The 12,958-nt window shown below is 41.3% G+C and overlaps 1 protein-coding gene across 1 annotated transcript; it reads right to left on the minus strand.

The window, feature by feature from the left end:
• Positions 1 to 641: 641 nt before the first annotated feature.
• LOC129813686 (5'-AMP-activated protein kinase subunit beta-2-like) lies at positions 642 to 12,688 on the minus strand. Its single transcript, XM_055866099.1, has 10 exons — positions 12,628 to 12,688; positions 12,052 to 12,175; positions 11,715 to 11,814; positions 10,774 to 10,957; positions 10,261 to 10,412; positions 10,038 to 10,131; positions 9,618 to 9,732; positions 9,073 to 9,206; positions 3,618 to 3,686; positions 642 to 3,430 (listed from the first exon to the last, which is right to left on the minus strand). The coding sequence occupies exons 4-10, from the start codon at positions 10,924 to 10,926 to the stop codon at positions 3,353 to 3,355; spliced, it is 795 nt and encodes a 264-aa protein (XP_055722074.1). The 5' UTR covers positions 10,927 to 10,957; positions 11,715 to 11,814; positions 12,052 to 12,175; positions 12,628 to 12,688; the 3' UTR covers positions 642 to 3,352.
• Between the last annotated feature and the right edge of the window lie 270 nt (positions 12,689 to 12,958).

A 12,958-nucleotide genomic window follows, 5' to 3' on the forward strand; every position in this document is an offset into this window, starting at 1 on the left:
TTTAGCTGTGTCTAATAGTTGGTCCTGAAACTTATATTTAATGGTATGTGATTGAAATCAAAGAGCAGCTTGGTTTGTCAGGCTCTGTGTGTGATAAAGTGTGCGCTGATGAAGCTAACTAGGATGCCGACACAGAGCTCGTCTATGAGCTCTGTCTCTGAAGATGGTCACTGTGTGTGTGTGTGTGTGTGTGTGTGTGTGTGTTGTGTTGCCACAGTGTTATCACAATGAGGGCTTTTGGGTTCCAAAAAATAAAAATAAAAACATATTTATAAAAAAAAATGGTTTGTCACATCTTTTGATGTAATGTGTGTTAGTAGCCAAACATTTGTGTTTGAACACCGAGCAAGAGGAATACACACAAATCTCCACATTTACTGATTAGCTTCATGCTTGTCCTATTCTATATTTTCTACCAGGGTTGGGGTCAATTCAAATTGAAGACACTCAATTCAGGATGTGATTTGACGTAAATAAATAGCTTGTCATTTTATGAGAATTAAAAAATATATATATTATTGAATTGGAATTTCTGTTTATTTCAATTCAAATTGACCCTAGCCATGTTTTCTAAAGCCTAGGCCAAATGTAATCTAGCCAGTGACTCAGTCACTCAGGTAAAGAACCTACTTAGGCACAACTGATATTCAGGGTCAACACGTCTTCCCTTTTTATTTGCAAACAAGTGAAACAACCTTCTATAGTACCTGGCTTACACAGTGATGCTGCAAAGTATGTTCAAAAACAAACATGTTAGCTAACAGTTTTAAAATTCAAGTTTTGTTTTTTGCCTAATAAAGCACCAGAATATCCTATATTCTCAAACAGAGCGAGATATTGTTTTTTCTCAGTTTCTTCAAATAAAACATGTAATTATATATTATCTTCTCTTTGGAATATATCACCTACAGATATCAGCCCACATTGATTATTGTTGTGAAGTATCACAAGCAATAGGTACAATACTCTCTCAAAATTATAAATATTAAATATATTTATGGTCAAATCTGAGTAGTTTAACATAATTTAACATTATTGATGAAAGTAAATTACACTTTTTAACATTCTTATGAAATCAATATTGGCAATTTGCCACAAATATTTAATCTTGATAGAATCACAGTTGTGAAATCCACCACACATTCCACAGTAAACTGTTCGTATTAGACATTCAAATCATGCACGACATTCAAGACAAACCATTATTTGTTTGTTTCTTTGCTATAAATACAGAAAATGTAACAGATCGATTTCTATTGGATAAATAGAAAATAGAACGAAAAAAGAAAGAAAGAAATCCCCACAGAACAGCTATTTCTCTAAAATGCAGCCTGGACGCTGAGGTCCAATGTAAAGCTACAAGATGTGTCCGTGTATCTGCATAGTTAAAGGTTTATGTCAACAGTCCTGCTCAAAGCATTTGTTGGAGACACACGTGTAGCTAAAGTGCTTGCAGCATCCTTTCATGAAGGCAATAGCAGAACTAAGCAGAGATCTACAGACACAGGCCAACATTTCACAACTCCTATTTGATATGTAATATGAGGCCTTTAGTTTAAAGTGATTAAATGGGATATACCATTTAATACCCATAGTTTGTTATACTTCAGTTCAGTTAAATGTACACAGCCTATCCAATTGTATATCCTGATTTTATTAGTGGTCATCGTCCCTTTGGAATCAAACAAGGAAGATCCTGCAGGAACCTCCATTTAGTCTAGTCACTGTCCAATTAGAGTAATGACAAGGAAGACCCTGCAGAATCCTCCATTTAGTCTAGTCACTGTCCAATTACAGTAATAACAAGGAAGACCCTGCAGAATCCTCCATTTAGTCTAGTCACTGTCCAATTACAGTAATAACAAGGAAGACCCTGCAGAATCCTCCATTTAGTCTAGTCACTGTCCAATTACAGTAATAACAAGGAAGACCCTGCAGAATCCTCCATTTAGTCTAGTCACTGTCCAATTACAGTAATAACAAGGAAGACCCTGCAGAATCCTCCATTTAGTCTAGTCACTGTCCAATTACAGTAATAACAAGGAAGACCCTGCAGAATCCTCCATTTAGTCTAGTCACTGTCCAATTACAGTAATAACAAGGAAGACCCTGCAGAATCCTCCATTTAGTCTAGTCACTGTCCAATTACAGTAATAACAAGGAAGACCCTGCAGAATCCTCCATTTAGTCAAGTCACTGTCCAATTACAGTAATGACAAGGAAGACCCTGCAGAATGCTCCATTTAGTCTAGTCACTGTCCAATTACAGTAATGACAAGGAAGACCCTGCAGAATGCTCCATTTAGTCTAGTCACTGTCCAATTACAGTAATGACAAGGAAGACCCTGCAGAAGGCTCCATTTAGTCTAGTCACTGTCCAATTACAGTAATGACAAGGAAGACCCTGCAGAATCCTCCATTTAGTCTAGTCACTGTCCAATTACAGTAATGACAAGGAAGACCCTGCAGAATCCTCCATTTAGTCTAGTCACTATCCAATTACAGTAATAACAAGGAAGACCCTGCAGAATGCTCCATTTAGTCTAGTCACTGTCCAATTACAGTAATGACAAGGAAGACCCTGCAGAATGCTCCATTTAGTCTAGTCACTGTCCAATTACAGTAAAAATATGGAGAAAGAAGGGGAGCGTTTGACACTAAATCCAAGCCAGAAACATTCAATTGCCCTCTTTCCGTGTACATAACCTTTCAAAAGCTAATTTAATAAAACGTCAGGTTGATTATATGTGTTTGAAAGTCCCATCAGCAGACTTGTCTTCAAACCCTTATGTTTTTAATGGAACCAAATGTTCTTTCTACGCACCCACAAAGAATCTAAGGCTGCGTTTACACAGGCAGCCCAATTCTAATATTTTTTCCACTAATTGGTCTTTTGACCAATCAGATCAGCTCTGAAAAAGATCTGATGTGAAAAGATCTGATGTGAAAAGATCAGAATTGGGATGCCTGTGTAAACGCAGTCTAAGTGCTGCACACAAAGTGGTTTCTTTCAGTCCCTTATTGCTATTCAACTGTGGGTGCATTATGGGAAAACGCCACAGTTCACTTACAGTATTTCTCCTTGTGGACTTCTTGTGGAGTCACAGGCTGAAGCTCAAATGACACCCTATTCCACATTGAGTGCACTACTTTGAACCCATTTGCTGAGCGCTAAAGTGTGATGTGCACTCTACAGGGAAAAGGGTGTCTTGAGATTTGCACCCCCAGTCTCAGCCACAGGCCCCCAGCTCTTTTGTAAACTGTTAGTTTAGTCCAATCTCAACTACATGGTTAAACCCAGCGCAGTATTAACATGCTGCCCTCTATAGCACTGTGCACCTACACACACGGGTTAGATGGGCTTGTAGAGCAGAGATGTGACGTACTTCTTCTTATACCTGTGAGTCGCACTGAGCACCATCACTCCATCCTGAGGAAGAGGACAGAGAGAGAGAGTGTGATTGTGTGAGACAGACAGACAGACAGACAGACAGACAGACAGACAGACAGACAGACAGACACTAATGCTATGTTATGCTATGGATGAGACTATTACTCAATCCATAAGTATTGCAGTATGAAGTGGGATAGAGGATGCTGCTGCCCTCCTACAGTACCTTTATTGAGAGCGCATACAGATGGTTGAGCATCACATGGTTGGGTTCAGGCAGCAAGGCTGGGTCGCACTGTAGGAGAGGAAGAGAGAGAAGAATAATTAGTATTCAAGATGGTTCCATTAACAACAATGACAAATGGTTTGATGAAGAATGCAAAAACCTAAGAAAGAAATTAAGAAACCTGTCCAACCAAAAACATAGAGACCCAGAAAACCTGAGCCGACGCCTTCACTATGGTGAATCACTAAAACAATACAGAAATACACTACGGAAGAAGAAGGAACAGCAGGTCAGAAATCAGCTGAAAAATTGGAAAAAACTAAGCAAACAACAACACGAAGAGTTATCTATCCAAAAGAGAGATGGGAAAACCACTTCTCCAATCTGTTTGGCTCTATAACAAAGAACAAAAACATATACATGATGAAATACAAATCTTAGAATCAACTATTAAAGACGACCAGAACCCACTGGATTCTCCAATTACATCGAATGAACTACAGGACAAAATACAAAGCCTCCAACCCAAAAAGACCTGTGGGATTGATGGTATCCTAAATGAAATGATAAAATATACAGACAACAAATTCCAATTGGCTTTACTTAAGCTGTTTAACATCATCCTTGGCTCTGGCATCTTCCCCAAAATTTGAAACCAACGACTGATCACCCCAATCTACAGAAGTGGAGACTCATTTGACCCCAATAACTACAGTGGGATATGTGTCAACAGCAACCTTAGGAAAATTATCTGCATTATCATTAACAGCAGACTCGTACATTTCCTCAGTGAAAACTATGTAACTGAGCAAATGTAAAATTGGCTTTTTACCAAATTACCGTACGACAGACCACGTATTTACCCTGCACACCCTAACTGACAAACAAACAAACCAAAACAAAGGCTTCTTCTCATGCTTTGTTGATTTCAAAAAGGTTTTTGACTAATTTTGGCATGAGGGTCTGCTATACAAATTGATGGAAAGTGGTGTTGGGGGGAAAACATACAACATTATAAAATCCATGTACACAAACAACAAGTGTGCGGTTAAAATTGGCAAAAAACACATTTCTTTTCACTGTCACACCCTGATCTGTTTCACCTGTCCTTGTTATTGTCGCCACCCCTCCAGGTGTCGCTTGTTTTCCCCAGTGTATTTATCCCTGTGATTCCTGTCTCTCTGTGCCAGTGTATTTATCCCTGTGATTCCTGTCTCTCTGTGCCAGTGTATTTATCCCTGTGATTCCTGTCTCTCTGTGCCAGTGTATTTATCCCTGTGATTCCTGTCTCTCTGTGCCAGTGTATTTATCCCTGTGATTCCTGTCTCTCTGTGCCAGTGTATTTATCCCTGTGATTCCTGTCTCTCTGTGCCAGTGTATTTATCCCTGTGATTCCTGTCTCTCTGTGCCAGTGTATTTATCCCTGTGTTTCCTGTCTCTCTGTACCAGTGTATTTATCCCTGTGATTCCTGTCTCTCTGTGCCAGTGTATTTATCCCTGTGTTTCCTGTCTCTCTGTACCAGTGTATTTATCCCTGTGATTCCTGTCTCTCTGTGCCAGTGTATTTATCCCTGTGATTCCTGTCTCTCTGTGCCAGTGTATTTATCCCTGTGTTTCCTGTCTCTCTGTACCAGTGTATTTATCCCTGTGATTCCTGTCTCTCTGTGCCAGTGTATTTATCCCTGTGATTCCTGTCTCTCTGTGCCAGTGTATTTATCCCTGTGATTCCAGTCTCTCTGTGCCAGTGTATTTATCCCTGTGATTCCTGTCTCTCTGTGCCAGTGTATTTATCCCTGTGATTCCTGTCTCTCTGTGCCAGTGTATTTATCCCTGTGATTCCTGTCTCTCTGTGCCAGTGTATTTATCCCTGTGTTTCCTGTCTCTCTGTACCAGTGTATTTATCCCTGTGATTCCTGTCTCTCTGTGCCAGTGTATTTATCCCTGTGTTTCCTGTCTCTCTGTGCCAGTGTATTTATCCCTGTGATTCCTGTCTCTCTGTGCCAGTGTATTTATCCCTGTGATTCCTGTCTCTCTGTGCCAGTGTATTTATCCCTGTGATTCCTGTCTCTATGTGCCAGTGTATTTATCCCTGTGATTCCTGTCTCTCTGTGCCAGTGTATTTATCCCTGTGATTCCTGTCTCTCGGTGCCAGTGTATTTATCCCTGTGATTCCTGTCTCTCTGTACCAGTGTATTTATCCCTGTGATTCCTGTCTCTCTGTGCCAGTGTATTTATCCCTGTGATTCCTGTCTCTCTGTGCCAGTGTATTTATCCCTGTGTTTCCTGTCTCTCTGTACCAGTGTATTTATCCCTGTGTTTCCTGTCTCTCTGTGCCAGTGTATTTATCCCTGTGATTCCTGTCTCTCTGTGCCAGTGTATTTATCCCTGTGATTCCTGTCTCTCTGTGCCAGTGTATTTATCCCTGTGTTTCCTGTCTCTCTGTGCCAGTGTATTTATCCCTGTGATTCCTGTTTCTCTGTGCCAGTGTATTTATCCCTGTGTTTCCTGTCTCTCTGTGCCAGTGTATTTATCCCTGTGTTTCCTGTCTCTCTGTGCCAGTGTATTTATCCCTGTGTTTCCTGTCTCTCTGTGCCAGTGTATTTATCCCTGTGATTCCTGTCTCTCTGTGCCAGTGTATTTATCCCTGTGATTCCTGTCTCTCTGTGCCAGTGTATTTATCCCTGTGATTCCTGTCTCTCTGTACCAGTGTATTTATCCCTGTGTTTCCTGTCTCTCTGTGCCAGTGTATTTATCCCTGTGTTTCCTGTCTCTCTGTGCCAGTGTATTTATCCCTGTGTTTCCTGTCTCTCTGTGCCAGTGCGTCTTGTATGTTCAAACCTACCAGCGTTTTTCCTGCTTTGCCTTTTCTCCGTTTTCTAGTCCTCCCGGTTTTGACCCTTGCCTGTTCTGGACTCTGTACCCGCCTGCCTGACCATTCTGCCTGCCCTGACCTCGAGTCTGCCTGCCAGTCTGTACCTCCTGGACTCTGATCTGGTTATGACCTTTTGACTGTCCACGGCCATTCTCTTGCCTATTCCCTTTGGATTTATTAAACATCTTAAACTCCAACCATCTGCCTCCTGTGTCTGCATTTGGGTCTCGCCCAAATGTCATGATACACAGGGCCGTGGGGTGAGACAGGGATGCAGCTTAAGCTCCTCCCTCTTCAACATATATATCAACAAATTGGCGAGGGCACTACAAATTCCATCTACACATCGTTGCCCTAGAGCACACAAAAAACTATACATACCTCGGCCTACACATCAGCGCCACAGATAACTTCCACAAAGCTGAGAACGATCTGAGAGACAAGGCAAGAAGGGCATTCTATGCCATCAAAATGAACATAAAATTCAACATACCAATTAGGATCTGGCTAAAAATGCTTGAATCAGTTATAGAACCCATTGCCATTTATGGTTGTGAGGTCTGGGGTTTGCTCACCAACCAAGAATTCACAAAATGGGACAAACACTTAGCAAAAATATTCTTAGTGTAAAACGTAAAACACCAAATAATGCATGCAGAGCAGAATTAGGCCGATACCCGCTAATTATAAAAATCCAGAAAAGAGACGTTAAATTCTACAACCACCTAAAAGGAATCGATTCCGAAACCTTCAATAACAAAGCCATCACCTACAGAGATGAACCTGGAGAAGAGTCCCTTAAGCAGGCTGGTCCTGGGGCTATTGAGAAAGGCTGCCGTAGGCAGACCTGGCTCTCAAGAGAAGACAGGCTATGTGCACACTGCCCACAAAATGAGGTGGAAACTGAGCTGCACTTCCTAACCTCCTGCCAAATGTATGACCATATTAAACAAACCCAATTTTGATAAACTCCCATATCTACTGGGTGAAATACCACAGTGTGCCATCACAGCAGCAAAATGTGTAACGTGTTGCCACAAGAAAAGGACAACCAGTGAAGAACAAACACCATTGTAAATACAACCCATATTTATGCTTATTTATTTTCCCTTTTGTATTTTAACTATTTGCACAATGACATTTGAAATGTATTTATTCTTTTGTAACTTTTGTGATTGTAATGTTTACTGTTAATTTGTATTGTTTATTTCACTTTTGTTTATTATCACTTGCTTTGGCAATGTTAACATATGTTTCCCAAGCCAATAAAGGCCTTAAAGTGAAATTGAATGAGCGAGAGAGTGAGAGCAGAACAGAGTCCCCTCATCTAGCTGGTCCTGGGGCTGAGTTCTACTAACACACTGAAGCCTCACAACCAATGAATCGGAATAAACCAAATTACAACACTGTCAAAACAAAACTACATTACTTATTGACAGTGGCGTAAAATACTTAAGTAAAAATACTTTAAACAAGAGAACATCCCTGGTCATCCCTACTGCCTCTGATCTGGCGGACTCTCTAAACATATGTGTTTCGTTTGTAAATGAGTGTTGAAGCGTGCCCCTGGCTATCCGTACATTTAAAAAAATCAAGATTGTGCCGTCTACTTTGCTTAATATAAGGAATGTGAAATCATTTATACTTTTACTTTTGATACTTAAGTATATTTTATCAATTACATTTACTTTTGATACTTAAGTATATTTAAAACCAAATACTTTTAGACTTTTACTCAAGTAGTATTTTACTGGGTCACTTTTACTTGAGTAATTTTCTATTAAGGTATATTTACTCTTACTCAAGTATGAAAATTGAATACTTTTTCAACCACTGCTTATTGGGGAGCACAATCGACAGTACACCGTGGCTAACTATTTGACCATGGTTACTGATCAAAACCTTAGAAAACCCTTGAGAAAGTACAGGCTCAGCACGGCCTTGTCATTGAGAATGATAGACACAGGAAAACCTGGCTCCCTGTAGAGGAAAGGCTGTGCAACCACTGCACCACAGCAGAACCTGAGACAGAGGTTCTGACAAAATGGAAAAAATATTAAACAATTAGACAGTGTGATTTCCCCAAATTTGAAACCCTTATTCAAGTTTTCAAAGACCTCTCTGATGAGAGTAGGCTACCCATCCTGTTGGGGGAGGACGCAGAGGGCTGTGGGTTGGCAGCGCACTACATTGCTGCCTGACAGAAGATGAGGGACAGTGTGTGACAGACCTACTAACATGCACGTGTCCTCTATGTCACTGTTATTGTTCAATGTATGGTTCTTTTGACCCTTGATTATTCTTGTTACTGTTGTCCTGTTGACAATATTGATTATTACTATTTTAATTATGTTAATATTGTAAATCTCCAAAGTAAGCTTTGGAAATATGCACATTGTTACATTATGCCAATAAAGCAAATGTAATTGAATAATTGAGAGAGAGAAAGAGAGAGAGACAGAGAGAGAGAGACAGAGAGAGAGAGACAGAGAGAGAGAGACAGAGAGAGACAGAGAGAGAGAGAGAGAGGGAGAGAGAGAGAGAGAGAGAGAGAGAGAGAGACTGAAACGGAAACAAACTCACAGAGATGTTAGTGTCCTTGTTGAGGATGACCTGGAGGAGGTGTGGGGGGAGGATGGGTGGGGCTTTGGAGCGTTCCTCAGGCCTGAACATGTACTGCTCCTGTCCATAGGGACCTGGAGGGGAGCTGGACAGGTCTAAGGACACACAATGACACACACACAGCATGTCATTCATATACTCTCAAATGGTGACTGATTTCTTGGGTTTTCATCAACTTACATAACTTATCCTAAACACCTGATCAGGATTAAATATTACATCCTTCCTTGAAGTAATCACTGATCTGAAAAGGCTTGAATGGTGATAGGATGGAAAACCTGCCTTCTCTTACCCAATCATGTACAGATCAGGGATTACCATGAGGAAGGAAACTTGGCCCAAACTTGCATGACCTTAAGTTGGCACCTCTTGGTCAGTACAAGGCTATGCTTAACCCAAAGGGACAACAGAGGATGAAACCGTGCCTTCGCTTATCCAATCACATCCAGATAAGACTATGCCAGCTTAATGTAAAGGGACAACAGAGGATTAGAGCCTCTACTGACCTGAGGTGTCAGTAGACTCCAGAGAGTCCACCTGCAGAGCATCAAACACCTCAAAGTCTGACTGCTTCACCTCGATCAGGTTGTTGATGGTGCCTAATTGGCTGGTCACCACTGGCTGCAGGAGGGAGTGTTATAGCAAGGTTAATAACAAATAAACAGTGTGGATGGATCACCAAAACACGGCTGAAAATAGCTGCACTGTTGTATTTGAAATATATTATTACATCTTTATATGTTCAGGTTAGGCCTAAAATAAAATAAAAATGACATCATAAATGGAAATAAGTCAGTGACTTTATTGTGCCATCCCTGTCACATTTAAAATGGATGTACTGTGTGTATATGTCTTTTTTTTAACAGGCTAAAAAAAGTATATCATCTAGTAGTCTAGTTTAGGCCAGAGCCATATGTAGGGTTCACCTCTGAGGGGTCATGGACCCACTGTCCGTCCACAAAGAACTTGTACTGGTGCTCTCCCTCTGGCAAGTCCAGGATCGCTACAAAGTCATTGTGGCTTGGCGAAGAAATACTGTGTTAATACACTGTTAATGCACTATTAACTGTGTCAAAATGTTGTCACTAATAAAATAGTATAACAGTAATACAGTATGCAGGCCAGGGCCTCTCCTCTCCTTTCCCCTACCTCTTATTGAGGTGGATCTTTTTGCCCCAGTTGTTAAAGGAGCCAGCGATGTAGACCTCCTTCCCTCCTCCGGCCCAGCGGATGACCGTGGGCCTGGACTGAGGCCCAGTCTTCACCAGGTCATCCAGGTCGGGCTCCTCCTTGTCCGACACCTTACGGGGGAAAAGAAACTCCCACATTGTGATTTAAACGGAATGACAGGGGCTCTACTCTTTTTGTGATTCCTCGCATATTATCTCCTTGCCTCCTTGGAATAAAAAGTCCAAGGTCCCTCACATTGGACCTTCTTCTCCAGTGGGTTTTGAGGAGGCGAGGAGAGAGGAATCGATAAAGATGAATTGAGAAAGAGTCAGGGTTAATCTCACTTGGCTAATATGGCTTCTACTTCTCTTCCCATCTTCTTAATCTGCCCCGGAAATGTACCCCCCCTGCATCTGTTGTTGATGCAACTGTTTAGTGTGATGGTCTTTACGCCCCTGCCCCCAAATATCCTATGTTCCAGAGCAGAGGTACCTTGGAGGACCCCAGACCGTGTGTGTTGAAGATGTTAGGGTCATCAGTGCTGTCCACCATCTTGCTGGGCTCGTGGTCTTTGTCTCTGCTGTCAGAGCGATGGGCCTTGGCACCATGGCGGTCTCCGGACATCCGGTCGCCTGTGTTACCCATGATCCTTTACTAAGTTTCCTGCCAGGACAAGCTGAAAGAAAACATACAGTCATCATCATCAACTTACAAACAACAAGACATAACTTGCCACCCAAACCAACCTCTGAACATTACTTGCATATTTCAGATTAGTTAGATAAGGTCAACAACAAAAGTTAACAGAAATACAAAAGAAAACACAGGATGCTTGATGCAGAGAGACCAAGGGGGACTGGATATATGTTTTGCCTTCTCATTTGCATAAGCAGTTAATGTTAGCTAGCTAGCTATACAAAATGTCTAGCAAATCTATGATCAATGTGTACAGTTGCTGACATTGGCAACATAGCTCAATATTGACTGTACTTAGCTAGCTAAAGTTAGTCATGTTGAGCTAGCTATCTATACAGCTGACTTGTTAGCAGAAATGGAAGTGCTCTGCTCGGCCCACCACCAGCTGGCTAGCCCACTCCTGACAATCAACAGTCCGTCATGGATGTGCTGCTCCACGAGCACGAAGAAACAAACTTGAACGACCAAGCAATCTGGCAATAACTATAGTCTAGATCAGAATACAGAATTGAACAGAGCAAAGGCTACAGTTAGTTCGCTTAGCAGTTAGCTAGCAAGCTTACGTTAGCTAGCGTAAATCGCTCCCCCTGACCGCCGCAGGGAATATTTTTTGCTGCCTCAATACCTTTCGTGGGCTATACTTAGGGTGTGATTGTGAAATGCCAAGTGACAATGCTAATATCGTGACATGCCATGTTGATGTTGATCAATCGGTTCTGTATGGGACAGTTACTCACCAAATGACACGATTCGAAGTTTGTTTAACACTGAGTCCTCCTCTTCAACATTCTTCTTCACAATGCTATTCCACCAACTACGGATTCCCACCAGGACCAACTATGCAGTCATTGGGAAAAATAGATAAACCTGTTTCATGAACAGAAATAGTGAAGCACCTAACCCAAGATCAGATATAATATCGTTATATCGTTATATATCGTTAACCAGCAACACACATATAAAGTGCTTTACGGCAAACCAGCCCTGTGTACTGTGTCATATTATACCAATAGAAACGTTACATTTTCATTTGTGTCATTTATATAAGAACATAGACTAATAGACATCACCCACAGTCAGTACAATGGTTGTATTTCGGACTTTTTTCGTCAACTACTGAGTGGATGTGCAGGAAACATTGCCATGTCGAGTGAGTCGCAGCATTTGGTCCATCTCCAGTATGATCATCCTTTGTGTGCTTCAGATTCATGAAAAATGAAAGAGACATGAAGTCATTCATTATTTCATATAACTAAATATTCCCAATTAGGAACTTAGTATAAAGTGACTTAATCAACAGTATTGTAATGTATTTAGAGAATACTGTACAGCAGACCAGCAGAAGCTTAGCACTGATGGAAAACTTGTGTGGTTATATCATATAATAATATATGCCATTTAGCATACACTTTTATCCAACGCAATTTACAGTCATACCTGCATACATTTAACACATGGGTGGTCCAGGGAATCAAACCCACTACCCTGGGGTTACAAGCACCATGCGCTACCAACTGAGCCACAAAGGACCATTATTTCTTCTAACAATACCTATTTCACATACATTTGAGGTTTCATACCACCAGACACAGAAAATCACAAGGCTGATAAAAAAGCAGTACACAAAAACAACAATCAAAGCTTACTAACCAACAGTCCAGTCAGAGCCTTGCTGATATTGTGAATGCCTGACTTTTTACTCTTGGACTATTTGCTCTTTATGACATCATCTGCTGACACATCAGCTTTGAACTCACTGCTCCCCTTAACAACCCCATAGATGCTTGGTGATGATAACGCTGATGAAGATGTCAGGAAGATGTCACCACTGGCCTTTCCGGCTGTCATCATATGTCGCGACCAGTCTCGCCTCAGGGCCTCATCTGATTGAGTACAGACCAGGAAAGGATTCATCCTCATTGGCAGACTGGAAGGATGGTGCAGTCAAGAGGGGAAAGGAGCACATCACAGTTCTGCAGCC

Source organism: Salvelinus fontinalis, chromosome 17 (genome assembly GCF_029448725.1).
Source record: "Salvelinus fontinalis isolate EN_2023a chromosome 17, ASM2944872v1, whole genome shotgun sequence".
Taxonomy (NCBI): Eukaryota; Metazoa; Chordata; class Actinopteri; order Salmoniformes; family Salmonidae; genus Salvelinus; species Salvelinus fontinalis.

Coding starts and splice junctions, on each gene's coding strand:
- LOC129813686 (XM_055866099.1), bottom strand. CDS start 10,926: ATGGGTAACACAGGCGACCGGATGTCCGGAGACCGCCATGGTGCCAAG. Junction 9,733..10,037: donor GGGTCCATGACCCCTCAGAG/GTGAACCCTACA, acceptor TCCCTCCTGCAG/CCAGTGGTGACCAGCCAATT. Junction 3,687..9,072: donor ACAAGGACACTAACATCTCT/GTGAGTTTGTTT, acceptor CCTCTCCTACAG/TGCGACCCAGCCTTGCTGCC.